The 21,903-nt window shown below is 38.9% G+C and overlaps 1 protein-coding gene across 1 annotated transcript in view; it reads right to left on the bottom strand.

Annotated features, from left to right (window-relative positions):
* Nucleotides 1-21,903, bottom strand: part of LOC105814781 (phospholipid-transporting ATPase IB-like) — a 122,364-nt gene that overhangs the window by 79,350 nt on the left and 21,111 nt on the right. The window contains exons 3-11 of the mRNA XM_012649871.1: nt 18,092-18,191; nt 15,644-15,742; nt 14,582-14,627; nt 12,650-12,690; nt 9,978-10,051; nt 4,800-4,869; nt 3,267-3,394; nt 2,265-2,376; nt 135-297 (exon numbers count right to left, since the gene is read on the bottom strand). Of these exons, the coding sequence (XP_012505325.1) occupies nt 135-297; nt 2,265-2,376; nt 3,267-3,394; nt 4,800-4,869; nt 9,978-10,051; nt 12,650-12,690; nt 14,582-14,627; nt 15,644-15,742; nt 18,092-18,191 (833 nt within the window). The remainder of the gene's footprint in view (nt 1-134; nt 298-2,264; nt 2,377-3,266; nt 3,395-4,799; nt 4,870-9,977; nt 10,052-12,649; nt 12,691-14,581; nt 14,628-15,643; nt 15,743-18,091; nt 18,192-21,903) is intronic.

Genomic DNA, 21,903 nt, shown 5'->3' with positions numbered 1-21,903 from the left:
AAAAAAAAAAAAATACACCAGTTAGAATAAAGTGCCTTCCCTTTGAAATAAAAGCCTGGAAAATTCTTTAAAGTCATTTTTAAAAGCATAACAACTTTAAAAACCACAGCTTCTTGCCACCCTCTGACACTTACCCTTCCACATGTACCAAATGTCAGCACCGTACGACCTGTTCCAGAGCACGGCTCCCACGCAGCTCACCACGACCATGGCCACAAGCAGCAGGAACAAGATGGGGATCTGCACATTGGTCACTTTCTCAATGTTTGATTTCTTGAGAGGTGATTTGGCAGAATTCTGTACAATAGCATGCACACACAAGCACACCCCAAAGAAACCAGAAAAAACAAAGCAAAACAAAAAAGAAATTATAGTGTACAAACATTTTGATTGCAAGAGGAGGAAAAATTCTAACAGTAGAAAGCAGAATACATTTTGTTTGCTGATTAACTAACAGAATAAAAATGCACCACATTGTTGAACGAGCATGGCTTTTCTACTTGAGTCCTAAAGAGCATTTCACTACTTCATAGAAAACATATTCACATAGAAGACCCATCACCTCAAAGTTCTAGGGTTTTTAAAAACACCAAGTGTGGTAAATCTCACAGTCTAGATGACCTTTTGTACAAGCAGAAAAGAAAAAAGAAGACCTCACTAATTTATTGGCTTTACCATGTCTGGTTACCGAATTATTTCTAGTTTAAAAACCATGGAAAGATATCTTTCACCTGAGTTTGTTAGGAAACTATTCAAGGTTTTATCAGTACAATAATAGTCCTAAAATGTGCACATGTTAGGGAAACCTAAGCTCAGAAGAATCTTCTGAGATGTATCACCTACTTGAAGGGAGAGCTTTAAATGTTAATTTTCTATTAAGACTTCAGGTTTTCCCATAAATCTCTGTATAAGGTCTGCAGAGGTCTATGGCGACATAGACCAAAAAATTCTTAACTTTTCAATCATATTAAATCAGATTAAATTTACCATTTCCACATTTTAATGAAAATGTAGATGGATAAATGCTCAAACCTTACAAATTATGAAAATATGAGTTAATAATGAAAATAATTCTTAGAAAGCACACAAACAGCTAAGGTTAAAAAAATCCCAGGTATAATTGCACTAAGCATATTACAAGGGCACATCCTTGTAATTTCATCTCTGCATATTTACATACATACATACAAACACACATATATAATATTACATATATATGCAAAGCAATCATGTTATTTCCTCTCCTTGATTAAGTCATATAAGTAATAGTTTCTTTTTTTTTTTTTTTTTTTGAGACACAGTCTCACTCTGTTGCCCGGGCTAGAGTGAGTGCCGTGGCGTCAGCCTAGCTCACAGCAACCTCAAACTCCTGGGCTCAAGCGATCCTTCTGCCTCAGCTTCCCGAGTAGCTGGGACTACAGGCATGCGCCACCATGCCCAGCTAATTTTTTCTATATATTTTTAGTTGTCCGATTAATTTCTTTCTAATTTTAGTAGAGACGGGGTCTCGCTCTTACTCAGGCTGGTCTCGAACTCCTGAGCTCAAACAATCCGCCCGCCTCGGCCTCCCAGAGAGCTAGGATTACAAGTAATAGTTTCAAATGTTGTATAACAGGGAATAGTTCTCAGCTGAGTGTATTGACTTTTAAATCTTTGGTAAGGAAGTATTTATATTTACTAGTTGTTTCTTTTCTAAAGCCATGCAAAATCCCTCTCTGAGATTTGTATTATTCTGAAATGACATGGTCAACACGGATAATAACCCCTGCAATGACTCAGATCCACAAAGTGACGTGACTGAGCAGATGCTCTTGGGCATGAGCTGAAGCACAGACCAGCCACATTGGGAGAGTAACGAAATGTGGTTCGCTAATTTACAGCAGACGTTGAAATCGTCGGTGAAATGTTGTACTGCCCTGTATACAATTAAATAATATAGCATTATCTTTTGGAGACGATGGAAAACAAAAACGGGTAGTGTTGGAGAGTCGTGCATGTTACAGTTGAATCCCAGGTCATGATAGTGTGGGTTCCAGTGAACCACATGCAATGGCCGATTCTTAACCTTGGTCCCCTGTCCAAACACAAACTTTTATTTTGGTAACCAAACTTGCATTTTACATCACTATCTTACCCTGGGTTCCTTAATAAGCAGAATCTGAATTAAAATTTACACATTAAGGCATTATTTCAGGGTGCAATTCCAGGACAGAAAGAGTGAGGGGGGAAAGAAAAGAAGTATGTGTCATCACAGATGATCTTACCTGCATGAATTTGGTTTCAGACCCAGTGTAGACAACTATGCCAATGATCCACTGAGTATTTATAAGCTGTGTGGCTCTCAGCAGGACCTGGTCAGGCCCAATTGGAACAGAGCTAAAAGTAAAAAAGAGCATTTATAAAGGACCAAAGAAATATTCTCTTTTCACAATGTAAACAAAGCATAAATTTCACCTTATGTATACTTTCTTTTGTCAGGCTAAACTTCTGGGCAAATGACAGTAAACAAATATGTCTTCATAAAAAACACCTATTCCTAAAAGAGCATGGAAAATTTTTGCTTTAGTATCCATTTCTCACTGTTCTAAACAAATGTTGATTAAAAATTTTAGAGAGAAAAATCATCTTTTATTCACAGGGTAACTATAAAACCTGTCAGAGAGAAACATGTAAATAAAAAATAGATAAACATGTAAATAAATAAATAGATACCTGTGTGCCAATTTAGTAATCTATAGGCAAGATTACACGTGCTAATTCAGAGCTCAGAAAGCACGTTCAGTCTGCCATATTTCCGCGGCTCCTCCCCTCCGACAGCGGGTTGACTCGCTACGTAAAAGATGTTCCTATGAAAGCCTCAAGCGGAAAGTATCCCGAAGTGGAGCAGAAGCAAGGAAGACTCCTCCATCATTATCAAACCAAATCCCTAGTGGCTTCTCTTTGGTCACTTTCAAAACCTTGCTCTTCCCACTGACTTACTCCAAGGAATGTGCCAAGTACTTATACTCGATGGGAACTTGGACTTCACTTCTCTAGCCCTACCATCTACTGGTATGATTATTAAGAAAATGCCATACACTTTCCATCTATATTTAAGAATTCTCTTTTAACAATTATTAATAAATAGATGCTTCAAGGTATTTCAAAGACAAATAAAACATGAACAAGTACAATGTTTTAAAATATTATTGGTTGACGGAATAAAAAACATCACATTCTATGTTCCGTAAAAGAAAAAAAAATGTTTAAGAAGAGAAAGATGATACCTTCTATCCCTTAGGCACAAAGTTCCGATAAAGCTATCGAAATGACAATTGGGTCCTTCACATTCTATTCTTCCAGCTAGTTTTAACAACTGCTTTTCCGTTTTCATTTCAGCTGTTTCTGGCAAAGCCTATAAAATAAAACCAAAGAGGCGAAATGAAAATAAAAGTTTAATGTACTGTGGTAAAGTTCCATGTCTCCAGTAGTAAATATTAATAGAAGAGGATAATAAAAGTCAGTATTTAAGAATGTATTGCACTTACTGGATAATAAAATGACATACATCAAACTTTAATACAAACTTTGTTAGAAGAGTTTGCCATTACAGCATTTGGCAAATAATTTTAATAAAATCAAAAGAACCAGAAAAATTAAGTTTTCATCACTTCTGAAAATACCAGTTTTGAAAGTGTAATCACCATAACCAAATATCATATAATGCTTGGTACATTTATGTACACAGCTAACGATGTTGTGCTATGGGTCACACTTTGAGTAGCAAGGATCTAGAACAGCAGTTACACACTGTTGCAGGCATCAGATTCACCTGAGGTCTCGCTAAAATACAGATTGCTGGGCTCCGCCCCCAGTGATTTTTATTTGGTGGGTCTGGGTGGGAGGTGCCAGAATTTGCATGCCTAACAGTTGTCAGAGGATGATAATGTTGCTTGTCCAGAGATCAGACTTTGAGACTCTAGAGAATCCTCATTCCAATAAAATGATGTGAACTTTCCAGAATGAGAGAAGAGGCAGATCATCTTCAGGAGAACAATGATCAAATTGTCCTAAGTCCTTTTAACAGAAATACAAGATGCAGAAAACAGTGGATTTTTATATTTAAGTATTGAAATAAAAGACCTCAATCTAGAATGTTACATCTTTTCAAATGTCAAATAAATGCAAAAAGTATAGCACAAATATTCTCCTTGATTTGACACTCTGCTTGACTGTTATTAATATATACAAATGCTACTAAGTTGTGTACATTGATTTTGTAACCTGAGACTTTGCTGAATTTATTTATCAAATCCAGGAGTCTTTTGGTGAAATCCTTAGGGTTTTCTAGATACAAGATCATATCATCAGCAAACAGGATAGTTTGACCTCATCTTTCCCAATTTGGATGCCCTTTATTTTCTTCTCTTGCCTGATTGCTTTGGCTAGGACTTTCAATAATATGTCAAATAGAAATGGTGACAGTCGGCACCCTTGTCTTGTTCCAGTTCTTAGGGGGAATGCTTTCAACTTTTCCCCATTCAGTATGATGTTGGCTGTGGGTTTGTCATATACAGCTTTTATAATTTTGAAGTATGTTCCTTTTGTGCCTAGTTTGTTGAGGGTTTTTCTTGTGAAAGGATGCTGGATTTTATCAAATGCTTTTTCTGCACCTATTGAGATGATTATGCAGTCTTTGTTTTTGTTTCTGTTTATGTGGTGAATCACGTTTATTGATCTGCATGTTTTAAACCACACCTCGCAAAACCTGACATCGTAGGCTCAGGTGTGAAATTAGGATTAAAAAAATGTGTCTTTACCTGTCGTATCTTTAGATTTGTCTCTCCATCCAGATTAGATGTTGCTATATAACACATAGACTGAGGTTCACTAAATAAAATAAAACAAATAATACTGAATTAATATATCTTCATCAAATTATTTTCCTAATAATGGTAAGTATATGTGACCTACATCAATATACATTCTTCAAAATAGAAAGGACTACAGACAACTAGTTTGCCAGGAGATATTTAACAGTCTGATCTTACCAGCCTAAATTTCGCCTTGCAAAACAGCTCAGTAGAAAAGCTTCTACCCTTACATCCTGTGTGATTACTCTCTTCAGTCCCAAAAGAAAAAATGCTAAAGATGAATGGATGTTACATAGTTCAGAACTGTCATATCTGAGGTCAAATCTAAAACTCTGTTATCTTCTAAAACAGGTCCATTATAATTCCCAAAGGCCCAGGCTCTATGGCCTTTAGAATGAGGGTACATCTTCCAGGGTAAATGTGGACAGAGCAGAGGCCTTGTGACAAAAACTAAACTTGGGGTTTCTCTGCTTTTATCTAACCTCAACAGTTAGGGAATCAAGGCACTGAATTAACAAATATTTACCTTGCCAGATTTTCTTCCATGTTAAATGTCAAATCATTTATGAAAATAAATATCATTCTGAAGGGAAAGCCACAAAGAATAATAAAAATGGTCCATTAAAGTTTATTGAGTCTTAGACTCTGACTTATCTCTTTTGGTTGTATCTCATGCAGTGAAATATCAGGTTTAAAGTAAAATAATCTGTATTAATTTAACTAGTCAAGATCATATACCCCCAAATAGTAACTAATATATAATCTAATATTTAAAATGTAGCTTCATTGGGGATAGAGTGATAGAGTAAAAATCTCCAAACACCTTCTCTTCTATAAAAACAATGAGAAAATTGTCAAAAACGTTCAGAAAATTAACCAAAAGCTTAAAGAAACACAGGGAAATTTTATTTGAGAAAAATGGCCAAAACTTGGTAAAAACAATGGACTTTGTGATGTTTTAACTTGGCCTAGTTCCATTGCCTGCTTTCTAGCTTAGTGGTAACTTTGAAAAATAAAAACCCACATTCCTGGTACTGAGGGAGCTAAACGGAGCTTAAGTTCCTTCAAAGCCTCATTCCAAAAGAGCCACTATTTGATCTGTTTGATGGTCTCTAGAAGACTCCCCCTTGAAAGGTTCGTTCTTATTTGACCTCACTAGAGCTCACCCAGTGCTAAAAGCCTCTTCCTGATGCAAGGGGGTGGGATATGTTGAAAACTTTTACAGGAAAGTGTTTTAATACTGCAGCTGCCTCAGGTGATGGATAACAATTGGGGTAAACAATAGACTAACCAAGAAGTATAAAAGAAAAACCTGAAATGAGCAGCAACAAAAACAAACCTTGGAGAGCAGAGAGAATCTGATTTCCAGAGTTGCCACATTTATTACTTAAAATGTTCACTTTTCAACAAAAAGTCATTAGACATAAAAAGATGAAAAAGTAAGTATGGCCCATTCACAGGGGAAAAAAAGCAATCAATTAAAACTGTCCCTGATGAAGTCCAGACATGGGACTTACTAGACAAAACTTTAAATCAGACATTCTAAATATGTTCAAAGAGCTAAAAGGAACTATGTTGAAAGAAATAACATATAAGAACATGTCTCACCAAATAGAGAATATCAATAAAAAGATAGAGTTTATTTATATAAAAAAAAGAAGGAAACCAAATAGAAATTCTGAGGTTGAAAAGTTCAGTAACTGAAATGAAAAATTCACTAGAGAGGCTGAAGAGATTTTAGCAGGCAGGAGAAAGACTTAGTGGACTTGAAGATAGATCAATTGAAATAATCTAGTCTGAAAAACAGAAAGCAAAAAGAATTAAACAAATGAACAGTGTCTCAGAGACCTATGCGGCACAATCAGCATACCATCACATGCATTATGAGAGTCCCAGAGGAGAAGAGAGAGAGAAATGAGGAAGAAAGAATATGAAAAGAAATAATGGCCAAAAACTCCCCAAACTTGATGAAAAGCATTAATCTATACATCCAAGAGGCTCATTTAAATAGGACTCAAAGAGATACAAACCTAGACAAATCATAATCAAACTCTTGAAAGCCAAAGCCAAAAATATCTTGAATATAGCATGAAAGATGCTACTCATCACATCTAAGAGATGCTAGAGAAGATTAACAGCGAACTTCTCAGCAGAAGCCTTGGAGTAGAGAAGGCACCGGGATGACATATTCAAAGCACTAAAAGAAAAAATTGCCAACCAAAAATTGTATATCTAGTAAAACTGCCCTTCAAAAATGTAGTAGTAATTAAGACATAAATAAATAACAAATAAACAAAAACAGAAAGAGATTGTTGTTAGTAGATTTGCCATACAATAAATACTAAAAGAGAATTCTTCAGGCCGAAATGAAAGGTCACTAAACAATTCCTGAATACACACAAAGAAAATAAGGCTACCTGTAAATGTAGCCAGATAGGTAAATGAAAAGACAGCACATATGCATTTTTATTTGTAACTCCTTGTTTTCTCTCTCTGATTTAAAAGTCAAATGCATAAAGCAATAATTATAGATCTGTGTTGATGGGCACATGATGAATAAAAATGTAGTTTGTGATGATAATAATAGCAAAAAAGAGGGGAAGGAGAACAAAGCTATTTTGTAACAAAGTTTTTATATACTACAGAACTAAATTGATATGAATACAAACAAGACTGTTATAAATTAAGAGGCTAATGATAAGCCCCAAGGCAATTGCTAAGAACATAACTAAAAAATATACAGTAAAAAAAAAAAAAACCAAGAAATTAAAAATGATACCATAAAATATCTATTTAGGAAAAAATGAGGAATAACAGAGAAACTGAGGAATAAAAGGCACATAAGATATATATTTTTAAAATGGCACATATAAATTCTATCTTATCAGTAATTACATTAAATATAATTGAACTGTATTTCCCAATTAAAAGGTAGATAGTGGCAAAATGGATTTTTTAAAAATGCAATTTAATATATGCTGTCTACAAAAAACTCACTTCTGATTCAAAGATACAAATAGGTTGAAATTAAAAGGATGGAAAAAGATATGCCATGCAAATAATAACCAAGAGAGCTATTGTGGCTATACTAATCTCAGACAAAACAGACTTTAAGAGAAATTTGGTACTGGAGAGGAAGAATATTTTAAAATGACAAAAGAGCCAACCCATCAAGAAGATATAATAGCTAGAAACATATACACTGAACAACAGAGGCCAAAATACATGATGCAAAACCCCACAGAATTGAAGGGATAGACAGTTCAGCAATAATAGTTGGGGACTTCAATACTCTGCTTCCAGTAACAGATAGAACAACTAGGCAGAAGATCAACATGGAAATGGAAGATTTGAACAACACTGTACACAAACTAGATCTAACAGACACATATAGAACATTCCACCACACAACCACAGAACACACATTCTTCTCAAGTTCACATGGAACATTCTCCAGGATTGACCATATGCCAGCCATACAGCAAGTCTCAATAAATTTAAAGGATGAAATCATACAAAGTATATTCTCTGATCACAATGGAAATAAGTCAACCAATAGTCTAATGGAAAATTGAAAGGAAATCAAAACAGGTGAAAAAGAAATCAAAAGAAATAGTAGAAAAATCTTTGAGGTGATGAAAGCAAAACATAACATAACAAACATATGGGATGCAGCTAACAGTGTTTAGAATTAAATGTACAGCTGTAAATACCTACATTAAAAAAAGGGAAAAAGAAAAAGAAAGATCTCAAATCAATTATCTAACCTTCCACCTTAAGAAACTAGAAAAAGAAATTATTCTGGATTCATTTATAAATGAAATCTTCAAGCATGCAGAATACAAGAGGGGATACAGGTATATGTATTATATGTATTTGCCTGTACAAACATAAACATCTCTGGAAATTCTGTATATACAGGAACATAACTGCATTGATTGTCTGATGGCAGTGAAATAGAGGAGAGAAGGCGATGTCACTGGATGTCCTTTCATACGTTTTAAAATTTGAAATATTTGTGTGAATTAGCTAAAACATTAAAATTTTTAAAGGCCTGTAATATTCCTTTACCAAATTAGAAATATTATATTTATTTAACATACTCAGAATCACAGTCATTTTACTATTATTTTATCCATGGCTAAAGCAGCTAAGAACCATGTACTAGTATTTCTACTTTCAAAGCATATTCTCATTTTTCTTTTTCATCATTCTTTTTACAACCACCATGTAAAAAGATAATGCAAAATTTTTTCTTTTTTTCTAAGAGATGAAAGAACCAAGAACACAAATTGAAAATATCTAGTCCAAGTGGTAAAGCTTGTTCACATACCCCAGATTTTTCCCTTAGACCAATGGTCCTGATTTTTTATAATATTGACTCTAAATTTGATTATGATATATGCAACTCTGCAGCCAATAAAGATGGTACTTACTTTGAAAATGTTTCTAGTAATAGAAGATCATAATTTTCCCAAAAAAAGCAAATTCTAGTAAATATATATATATCTTATAAATTCGAAAAAGAAAACTAAAAAAAAATAATTTATGAGTAAAATATATTGTACCCACAAGAGTTTATAGAATGAATTTTATTTTTAAGAATGATAACAAAATGAATATTTATTTTTATATATTACAGGTTAAGAAATCTATATACAGTACCTAAAAGGCCTTTTTAATTTTTCTTTCTCTCTCCCAAAAATAACAATCATGTTAATACTTTTGATATTCATTCCTTTGATTTTCTCTGTACTTTCATTACATTTGTACGTATCACTAAGCAACGTATTGATTAGTTTTTGGGCCCACAGGCCAAATACAGCCCCTGCCTGCTTTACATAAATAAAGTTATTTTGGAACACAGCCATACTCGTTCATTTACTCATTGCCTACACTGCTTCTGTCATTATAGAGGCTGAGTTGAACAGGTGCAAGAGAAACCGTGTGGCCCCCAAAGCTGAGCAGAGTTACTCTCTGTCCCTGTATGGGAAAGTTTACAGCCACGGGTCTGTACTAAGGTGAAAAGAGCGAGGGAGAGAAAAGTGCTTTCTGCCTTTTTTGGTTTTCTGAAATTTCCAGTTCAGGATAAAAGTTCCTTACATGTCCACTAACATAACTAACCTGGAAGAAATCAGGACCAGGTCTGCAGGAAGGAACTCCCTGTTCAAGGCCTTCACAATGTCGCCCACATTTACCTTTTAAACCAGGAGAGAGAAGATGGAAGCATGAATTTTAAAGGCACAAACAGAGCCAAAATGTGTCAACTGTTCTCAAGAAAAATTACAATGTGAAATATTTCTAGCCATCCTAATGAATTTCAGCTACGTTAGAACGATTTTATTTCCTGAGGGATCCATTCCTCTAAAACGCTTGTCCTTGACCAGAGGTGATTTTGCTCTCCCTATCCACCCGGGACATTTGGCAATGCCTGGAGACGTTTTTTCTTGTCACAACCATGAGGCAGTGGGGATGAGACTACTGGAATCTACTGGGTAGAGGCCAGGGATGCTGCTAAACACCCTACAATGCACAGGACAGCCCCTATAGCAGAGAATGTTCTGAAGTCAACAGTGCTGCAGTTGGCAGATCTTGCTCTAGGATGGAACATTTCAACATGGGGAAAGAGGTGCACAAGGAGAGGGATCCCCACTGGCAGTGCTGTCTTTGCAAGGACGTGGTATTCATACACTTCCACAACTGCAATCGCTTGCGTAATGGTCCCGGCTCTGCTGCTCTGTGAGAGCAGAGAAAATGCCCGTGTCGCTCCCAGGTGAATTCCCGGAGCTTGGCACAGGGCTCTGTAGCAAGCACGGAATGTACGAATGAATGACTGAAGGTATAGACGAATTCCAATTTGTCAATAAGAGGGAGAAACGTAAACACTTGGTGCAGTACACAGGGAAAGCATCATGAGCTCTCGATGTTTTCTTCTTGTGTACTTATTCTTTAACAAACCGCTGGTGCTTTCATGCTGTGCCAAGCACCGATGACATAACTCTTAAAGTAGCAGCCCCTTCCCAGGCAGCTAGAACAGCAGGGGCACAAGATTCTTTCCTAAACCAATTTCTAGACCTATATGGAAAAAGCAATAGTAATTACATCTTGCCGAGGAGACAAAGAACAAGGAGACTGGATTTTTCATATAATTAAACATATCGTTCCTATCTTAATTATTAATAATTGAGCCAGATTAATTAAATACTCAGATCAACATGAGAACCTTAAAATCTGCAATGTGTCTTTAAAAATGCAGAGGACAAGTTCAACATTAGAGGAGAGAAAAAGACTGACAATAAAACACTCACACCTTATACATGGTTCTCAATGCCATGGCTAATAAAGCATTTATAACTTACATAAGCAACTAACTTGCAGCAAGATCCAAAAAAGGCTATAATAAGACAAGTTGGCACAGTGCAATTAAAACAATATTGATGTAGAAAAGTAGGTGCCTGAGGGCCTGAAAGCAGACCTGTTGAGGGGCAGTCATCACCACATCTCCTAAAAACGCTCTTTTTCGTCTCTGCCCACAGCAGCCCCAACTTAATTCCGTTTTCCTTTTTTAAGCTCCTCGTGTTCAAACTGCTCAGTTTGATTGTACCACGCAGGTGGGACAGAAAGGACACAGAAGGACAAGAATTGGGAGCCCCCGGCTTTGGCTGCTTAACTTGTTCTGCCAGTGCAAGGCACTGGGGATAAAAAGGGCTCAAGCGCAGGGCCACTTTCTGCTCAGCAGGAAGCCCACCGCTGCAGCCTCGCTTGCTCCTCTCCCTCTCCCTGCCTCCACGCACGGGTCCAGCTCCCCGAGGCTCTGCCATTGGACATGGGGGCTACCTCTCAATGGCTTCTTACTCTGAGTCCCAGTGAGAGGAGCAAAGTACAATCATTTTTTGAGTCAATTGCTTTTGTCTCAATTAGGGAAAGAAATATTGATGACACTTAGAAACGAAACATTCTCAGAGTTAGCGCTCCAAGAATTTGACATACGTCATCAATTATTAATTGATGAGGACAAAGTCAGTATCTAGGCCCAGACACATTCAGTGTGGCTCTAAGTTATATCCTGCTGTAATCTGAACGTGTCCCTCACGATTTGTGTGTTTAACTACTAACCCCCGAGATGATAGTGTTAGGAGGTAGGGCCTTTGGGAGATGATTAAGCCAGGAGGGTGGAGCCATCACGAGTGGGATTAGTGTCCTTACAAAGGAAGCCCCGGGGAATGGCCTTGTCCCTTCCACCTTGTGAGGACACAGCACGAAAGCACCATCTGTGGGGATGTGGGCCCTCACAAGACACTGCTGAACCTTAATCTTGATCTTGGACTTGCTAGCCTCCAGAACTGTGACGAATAAATTTCTGTTGTTTATAAGTTACGTAGTCCAAGGTATTTTTTTATAGCAGCTCAAATGCACTGAGACATATTCCAAGGGCAAATATTCATTACGACATTCCTCGACATATACACTATATAGAGATGAACTTGAACCCTGGGCAACCATTTATGAAACACTATCTTTAAATATTCTACACAATGACAGAGAGATAACGCCAAGGTACACTGGAGAACGGGTAGACTTCCAACCAGACTGACTGGAGTTCAAATCCCATTTTCACCCTTACTAGCTGTGTGACCTTGAGCAAGATACTTCTTCTCTTTGATCCTCCACTTCCTCATCTACAAAATGGAGATAATACTACAGTTCTTGAAGGTGTATTTCACAGATAAAAATCTGTAACTTTGAGTACAAGGTAGGTGCTTATTACTGAGTTAACAGTTCAAATACATTCTTACCTCTTTCCATGTAATCACCCGCCATGAATTCTGTCTTAACACTGAAAAAGAAATAGCTATGCATTAATTATAATTATTGCACCAGGTAGAAGTTCAAAATAGTAAAAGATACCCTTTACTAAATAGATTGCAAAAACTAAATAGATTTCTTTATGAAATGTTGTCTTTGTTAATTTAATTTTTGTATACACTGTAGGAATATGTAAATTGTGTTCATATGCATTTACTAAAATGGAGCAATATATATAACATAATGTAATATAACATAATATAATGACAGATAGACAACTAGAGGCTATATTAATATATTATCTTGTTTATCAGGTTAATAGCCTGAAAAGATAATCTATTTCTAATCAGTTACCAATATAGCACATATCAAAACTAGGGCTGGAAGAGAATATGTAACACCCAGATCTTTTTATGGACAAAATTGCTCATATACTGACTATTCCATCCCTCCCATATTTTTTCTTTTCTTTTATTATGATTAACATAATTGCTGATTCCAATATTTGAAAACTGTTTTTCCTTCTGAGTTTTATTTTTTATTTCTATATTTCTTTAAATATTTCACAAAATATTTGTCTTTATTACAATAAAACATATTACATGTACCTACCTGGTGAATTGGATATTTTCTCATAGTGAAGGGGAATAAAAGCTCAATCTTATATCTCAGCTATATTAGTCGGGGTTCTCCAGAGAAACAGAACCAATAGGATGTGTTTGCAGAAAGAGAAGGAGATTTATTATAAGGAATTAGCTCATGCAATTATGAAGGCTTGAAGGTCCCAAAATCTGCAGAGTGAGTCAGCAAGCTGGAGAACCAGGAGGGTCGATGGTATAGTTCCAGTCTGAAGGTTGGTAGGCTTCACACCCAGGAAAGGTTAATCTTTTCAGACCGAGGTGGAAAGGCTGATACCACTGTGGGTGGAGACGCTGCTTCCACTGGCAAAGAAGACCCGTCACAATTTAGGAGCTCAGTGTCCCCAACTTCATCAAGGTCTTTCCGCATATCCCCATCCCAACCCTGGGGATCCCAGTCCTTCCCAGTCAGTGTTCTCACTTTAACAGCAGACACCCTGTAGCTGCAAGTCCAATTTGTGTTGCAATTCAGCCAGTTGCAGGATGAGATTCTGGGTTTGATTGTGAGCGATCTCAGCCCCGTGGCTGCAGGAGACCAGGGTCTCCTTCAAGACACACATAAAAGCTTTCATGGTGCTTTAGCTGTGAATTCAAATCCCTGACTTCTTCCTTTTATTTCTCTACTTTGTGTGGTGACAGTAGGAGCAAACAGTCAACCTCTTTAAACTCACTAGTTTGACAAAAATGGTTAGAAGTATCATACACACAGGCACCCAGATCCTCACTTCTTATAAGTGGTCGATTAGGATTATCTAATGGTGATATTTTGCATATCTGTGTTGCTAGATCACTCATGGACTGTCAGTGCTCTCTTCACTACTGGATATATATACAGAGAGAGAGATTATGAGGAATAAGGAGTTGGCTCACGTGATTACAGACTACAGTCCCAAGATATGCAGACAGTGGCAAGCTGGAGACCGGGAGAGGCAATGGTGTAGCTCCAAGCCAAAGGCCACAGGCTTGAGACCCAGGAAGAACAGACGCTTCAGGTCCAGTCCAAAAGCAGGTAACAGCCAATGTCCCAGTTTGAGGACCAGCAGGCAGGAAGAATTCTCCTTACTCAGGGCATAGTCAGCCCTTTTGGTCTATTCAGACCTTCAACTGGTTGGATGAAACCCACTCAAATTGTGGAGGGTGATTTTCTTCATTCAGTCTATGCATTTAAATGTTAATCTCACCCAGAAACACTCTCACAGAAACACCCAGAATAATGTTTGACCAAATATCTGAGCACCCTGAAGCTCACTCAAGTTGACACACAAAATTTACCATCACACTTACCTATTATGTTCTTTTCGTTGACTATTTTATCTGCCATATGTCGTTTCTGTTACAGGAGAAAAAAATTCATTACATCCAAAGTTCAAAATGAATGATTCAATTCATAATACAAGACATAGCAGTTTTAAGAAAGAATAGAGGCAGCCGATGTAATTGCAAAGTCCTCTTTGGCTGTAATTGACTTCAGTTTCATTTTGTCCTCAAGTGACTCCCTCAGTTGAGATGTGACCCATGGGAGGGAGTATGGCAAAGTGGTGAAGTGTGTGGACTCTGGAGCCAGCTTGCCTTGGTTGGCATCCCAGCTAACGCAAATTCTTTGGTCATGAACCCATCTGTGCCTCCATTTAAATGAGTATAAATACACACGCAGAAAGGGGCGGGGAGAGAACGAGAGGGAGATACAGGGAGAGAGATGCACAGTACAATGTGCCTGGTGCATAGTAAGTACTACGTGAAATGTTAGCATATTATTTTTTACTTATAATGACCATATTGGGTTGAACATATAATTAGCAATTCTGGATTTTGCCCCGACTTAACCTAAGATTTTTGATCAAGTTTGAAAAATTCTTTCACAGGATAAGCCAACCCAAAGGACAACTGAATAGATCTTACTGGTGTCCTATCTTTATAGGATGTAGGAATCAGAGAGAAGCATGTCAATGACAACAGCTAGCAATTCTGGAAAATGAGCATTAGGACTGTGAGTGCAGAGGAAGCAGAAAACAGTATTAAATATCTCCCTGTACCCGTGAAAAGGCTAAAAATGAAATGAAAATGCAGCAAAATTCATGTGAACATTCCTTTCAGCCATTTAAGACTTTCACCTAAAATTGGATTATATCCCCACAGACACTATCATAATTCTTATGACAGCTATGAAGTCCTGTTAATCTCTCAAATATAGAAACCAAAGAGTATATAATTTAAAATTCGAAGCCTCAAAACTTTAATTGACTCTTCACACCAACTATGCCAGTTCCAACCAACTGCCTGACAAAAACGGCAATAAACAATACCTTTATAATTTGAGAGCATTTCATTCTTTAACAGTAAACTTACGTAATCTTCCACAATCTCTTTGATGCCTGAAATTATAAGAATAATCATCAAAGGCAAGAGAGTTGTATATTTTCCTGTCGGAGACACATCTGGAATTTGCTGCAAAGCAATCAGAGTTACACTGTCAATTTTATGATACATCCCTGTTATGTTTTGCTTACGCTCAAAGTCACACTAGTGGCACGGCCTGGGACATGGAGACCGCAGGCACATTAAACAGAAAGGGGAAGGAAGCTCTTAGCATGTCAAGGCCACCCACTGAGGGTGACACTAAATGCCACGTTATGGAAAAGTTGCCAGCGCCACTGCTTAACCACACCTCAGTCATCCATCACCTTCCCCCACAGGACACTTTTATCATGTCTTGAAAGGAATAGTTCAAAATCTAAATGTTAATTTATAATAGCATCTTTTCAGAGCAGAGAAACCCAGACGGCCTGGTATCTTAGCCTTATTTCCTTGTGGGCAGAGGAGGAATGTTCTGGAGGCCCAGGACAATATTGTTTCCTAGGCACAGATTAATTATGGGCTGTGCTCTGGGGCTGCGGTCCCCAACTCCCGGCCGTGGACCTGTCCGGTCCGGCCTGGTGGGGACGGGGCCCCAGAGCTGCAGCCCCCCACCCCCGTCTGTGGGAAAACCGTCTTACGTGAAACCAGTCCCTGGTGCTAGAAAGGCTGGGGCCCGCTGCTGCCTCTGCGTGCAAGACGGGAAGGAAAGCGACCGACACGGGCGCAGCAACGGGCACAGCAACGCTGGGGCAGTTCTCAGGCCTGTTTCCAGATGTGGCCCGTGTGCGCCCTCCGTGCTGCCTCGTCGTCTCTGCTTGTTATTACTATTTCTGTGCACAATGCAGCAAAAGAGAGTCGATCTGAAGCTCCTGACAGTTCTTCTAACAACTGTAAAGGGAATCTGAGTGATGGAGGGAGGAAACGAGGGCATTTTAGGACTCCGCCTTGGAGACATCCCTTGTTTCTCTCCCCTCCTCTCCTCCGCGCGGCGCCTCCCTGCCTTTTCCTCATCTGAGACTAACCAGAGCCGTCCGCGCCGCCGTGCCCCTCGCGACTGCCTCCGCCCGCTCGCCGGCGGTGACGAAGTCGAGCTTCTGGGGGCGACACACCACCCTCCTTTTAACCCGGCCTCGGCTGATGCCTTTAGCTTCTTTCGTACTCTACCCTCTGCGCCCCAAACCAAATTTCTACTGTTTCGGGAACACTCCACATACCAGATGAAAATGTAGGTAACACATTTATGTGCTTCACAATTCGAAATATATAAAAGGGCCGGCAGTGGAAATGCTACCTTTCCCCATCCCCACGGCTCCTGATCCTCCTCAGAAAGGCGGCGCTGTTTCCAGCGTCCACGCTGTCCCCTGTGCCCCAGGCCGGCCTTGGCACCGACTGTTATGTTCCTCCTCCTCTGATGTTTGGCCCAAATGTCACCTCTTTCCAGTAGCTTTTCCTGAACCACTTACCCCAAGTCAGAAGCAGGCCCTGTTCCTCCAGCGCTTTATAAACACTCGATGCCTTAAAATACTCATGTATTAGACTCTGAGCCCTACAGGGGCGGGCGCCAAGTCTAGCCCTTCATTCATCCTTAAATGGTTTTGACACATGCCATGTGTCCTCTATAAATGTTTACTGAAGCCAATTCTTCTGTTTAAGGTCAATTCAACAAGTTTATTCAGTTCTTATCCCAAAGCCTAGCAGTTTCTAAGACACTATTTCTGCTCTCAAAGAATTCATGGCTTGCTGGGAGAAATAAAACCAGTTATTACATGTTAGCACAAATCACTGTTGGAGACGTTTGCAGTAGAAGGGAGAAATTAGTGTGGACTGCGGCATTTGGTGAAGTTTGGAGTAGGATGGCTTTGAGCCGGGCTTTTAAGAGAATGGGCAGGATATAGCCACATAAGTGCCTTCTAGGTTTAGGTGATAGTGTGTGCCAAGGTCTGGAAATATGAAGAAAACTGGGGAATTGGGAGAAGACTTACCTGGTTGGATCGTGGGATTCATGCTAGAAATGAAGTTGAATAAACAGGGATAAACCAGACTATGGAAAGCCTTGAATTTAACTGTTTTGAAAGGATGCTATTTTAGACTAGTATTTGGATTTCCTTTAAATTAAATTATTCCTTTCAAAACATAATAAAATTATTCTGTTATGGAGGTGGCATGGATGACCAAAGTTTCTCCAATAATATCTCATTAAAGGTCTCAGTTAGGATGAACTGTGGGCCAATTCATCTGTTATGCAGCCACAGGTTTTTCATGCCCAAAATAGAGCTTCAATGTCTCACTTAATGATTTAAATATTGTGAGAAGAGAGTTCTGTTCTTACAGTATTCAAATCTGTTTTCTGCATCAAACTCTTATTTCAGCTAAATGAGCTTTTAACAAGTGTTTTTTAGACTAAGAATCTCAATCTAATAACATGTTCAAAAATATTACCTCCAATATAGCAATGACCAAAAAGAAAGCATTGGCAGGTTTGGTAAACTGCAGACACAAAAATCGCGGGAGGAATGACAACAAGCTGTACTTGGTTGTGCTGCGGGTGAAAAGAGAAATACCGTTGTTAGGCGATACTCTGAACACCAAAACCAGTAACGGAAAACATGAAACAGGGATTAAAAATAAAACCTGGTTATAAAACACTAATCCTTTGCTAAAAGATATTTTGCCCTTTTATAAAGCACTCACTGTTAACAGAAAACAATTCCAGAACAAAAGAAGAATAATTCTCCCCATTTCAGGAACTAAGTGCTATGAGCATAGCAGACAAGGAGAGAGGCGTGTCGTCTGAGCACGTCCAAAGGGAAAGATGAAGAGGAACCCTCCCTTTGATTTCACTAATGATTGAGATTATTTGCTCATTTATTCACTCAGCAAATATTTCTTGAGTTGTCACTGTGTGCCAGGCACGATTCTGGGTGCTTGAAACATACCAGAGAAAACACAAAGCTCCCTGCCTTTCCGGGCTTACAACCTGATGGAGAAGACAGTGATACACACGATAAAAAGTTAGGTACACGTGTATGCTCAGGTGACAAGCAAGACTCGTCCCACACTTCCTAAGGGCTTGTCCTGCTTACGATAAAACTCCTAGTGAACCTCTGTCTTCGGTTTCAGGAGTAACAACAGACTTTGATTCTTCTCCTTTCTCCCTTTCACGGGTTTTTTTATCATTAACAGTGAAAGAGTGAATGACCCAAAGGACACATTTAACACACAGGCTACGTGGGAGCAACACGGCTGGTTTATTCACCCGGGTGCAGGTGGGCTGAGTCTGAAAAGAGTCAGCACAGAAGGGGGTTTAGTGAGGGTTTTTATAACCAGGGAAAGCCGACCTGCCCTGTTCAGTTCTTTGTTCCTGGGCCAAACTGGCAGGTGAAGAATTGCTTCCTGCTACGTGCAGCAGAGGACGGTGGACAGAACAGCTGTTTGTAGTAAATTCTTCTTCAAACGACCAACTCCCACGACCCCTTTGCCCCAGTCGCATCCATCCTTCTGCTCTGGCATCCTCCTTATCAGGAGAGCTGGGGAGGGACAGCCTTCGTCTCTATCAGGGAGGGAGGGGGAAGAATGCTGGCTGCGGCTGTCGGTTAGATCTACAAAGTCCGGGGACTCCCCAGACTCCTGTAGCTGTTGTTTTACAAGCCTAAGTTTTGCATTAACCACATTCTGTCCTATACATACATTTCGGGTTCCCACCTGGAACAAATCTAACAAAAAGTTGTCTTAAATCCATCTGCACCCGAATGTCTAGGAGACAATCTCCTTGAGTACGTTTCTTTTTTTCTAATCGATCTGCTTTGCTTAATAAGTTTCTGGTTTAAAAATCAGAAAGACTAAAATCAAAACTGCATGTGTTCCAAATTAGCCTAGAGAAGTGGGAGGATGGGGCGACAGTACAGAACAGGGTTTGGGATGCGCTCTACAACGTCGCAGGGCTTAGGCAGACGTACAGAGAGTAAACAAGCTGTATTGGGGTAAATCATGAGGATCATTAAGAGAAGGCCCGGGTCCTTGACCCAAGCCAGAGCCCGGCGCTGCTGCAGGTCAGGTGGTGGGTCTGAGGGGCCCCTGCCCACTGTCGCTCCCGTTCTGAGAGGAAAGGGTGGGCGCAATCTTGCCAGTAAGGGAATAGGCAGAAAGCCAGGCCCAGGAGTAGGGGCTCGGGTGTCGTCTGTTCCCATGGGTCACGTGGGAAAGCCAGCTGCCCAGCACCAGGCACCTCAGAGAGGGGCTTTGGGTGTAGCCCCTCCAGCCTGAAGGGGTGGGGTGGCAGAGGGGGTTTCCACAGGCGTGGGTACCGCTTAGACACTTGGAGTGAGCTCCTGGCTCACTCTCAACAATTCTGCTCATCGTACCACTAAAACAACGAGAAAGCATGAAAGCTGTTTTAAAAGAGAGGGAGACAGAACACAAAATGACAGAATCTTGGCCGAACATACATTATAGATAATAAATATAAGTGGCTAAAAAAAAAAACCTAAATGAGTCAAAACACAAAACCCAACTTAAAAGAAATATTCCTACAAAATGTCTGAGAAAAATTCTAAATAAAAAGTTACCCAAATGTTTAAGAGGCAAATTAGAAAGAGAGGGAAAATCAAGTGGGAAGAGTTTGGAATATTAAGAATATAAGGCAAAGTTGAATTCAAACTAAAAAGCACTAAGCAGAGAAAGAGGACCACTTCATAAAGATTAAGAGGACGACCCACAGCGGAGATACAAGTTCTACGAACCATTATGCCTCAATTAACATGACACTGGACTACAGATGTTTTACAGCTGCAGGAAACATAACAGAAGGCATTGACAGACATGTGATAGTGAAGAATATTGACATAATTCTCTCAGTCCTTGCCCAGATAAAAAGATACTGAAAATGTGGTTACTAGAGTTGAGATCTTACACATGTATCAGTTGTGAGAGACGTGTGCATATTATTGTGAGATATCAAACTCTGGACCCTTAATAGAGAAGCATATACATTTTTCAAGTTTGGAACAGTTATAACAATTAACCGGATTTAAAAAACACAAATTTTCAAACAATAGAAATAATCCATATTTCTCTGACCGCAATAAATTAAACTGAACTATAATAAGTAACTGAAATATAAACAAAAAGAAAATAAAAGCTACTTAAGTATCAGATTTTTTTTTTTTTTTAGGAACTTGGATAAAAAATAAAAAATCAGACTACCAATTACTGCACTTCCAGTGTGAAAAAAAAGACACGTCAGTAGACCCTCATTAAGTCTTCAAATACACCGAAGTGACAGATGGGAATTTATATAACACAAGAAAGACATTACAAACCAACTGGGGTGAAATGAGTGGTCAACCAATCGGAACATAAATTCAGCTGGTGTCTACCTCATTCCTTACAGCAAAATAAATTCCACTCGGTTGAAAAATTTCAAGTAAAAACAAAAAAGATTGCCTAGGGCCGTTGGGGGTTGGTGTTGGGGGACCGGGGAGCAACATTAATGGGTATGGAGTTTTTGTGGCGTGATGAAAATGTTCTAAAATTGGTTGTGGTTATGGTTGTACAACTCTGACAATATATTAAAAACCATCAAATTGTACCATTTAAATTGAGCAAATTAAATAATATGTGAATTTTACCTCAATAAAGCTGTTATAAACAAATTAATAAAATTTTTAAAATAAAGCATTCAAATATTAGACTAAAACATGAATAACTATGTGTAATCTTGGAATAGAGAATTCCATTTTAAACTCTGCAAGGAAACCAGAAGTCACAATGGCAATGAGTGAAATTTGACTGCATAAAAATATAAAAGTTCTGTTAGGAAAGAAATACGAATAACCAACTGGGGAAAAAATATTTGTAGCACACATGAAAAAGGAGTTAATATCTCTAGTGTGCAAAGAGTACCAGACTTACTTAAACTAGTCAGTCCTAAACTGTGCACCCTGCCCTGCCCTGCCTTTCCCACGGAAACCCCAAGAAAGACTGTGGCCTAAGCTCTCTTCCTGCTCCTGTCTTCCACCTCCTGACCAAAAACCTGGCACTTCCCTGGTGACCCTGCATGGTACGTGGTGACCCCTCTCTAAGACTTGTGAATACGATAAGCTTTTTTGCCTGAGCCTCTTGTATTTCCTCTTGTGGTGGTACCTGACTGCCGGGAACGTGGCCAGCGTTCCCTGCAAAAAACCAGGTCCCTTTGGTAGAGTTGCAAGGGATAAGAAAATAATAGAGAAAAATGGAAAATGGAAGAAATAAAA

The sequence above is a fragment of the Propithecus coquereli genome, unplaced genomic scaffold (assembly GCF_000956105.1).
Source record: "Propithecus coquereli isolate 6110/MARCELLA unplaced genomic scaffold, Pcoq_1.0 Scaffold306, whole genome shotgun sequence".
Lineage (NCBI taxonomy): Eukaryota > Metazoa > Chordata > Mammalia > Primates > Indriidae > Propithecus > Propithecus coquereli.
The sequence above is the reverse complement of the archived record's forward strand: the minus strand, read 5'-3'. Positions and strand labels throughout refer to the sequence as shown.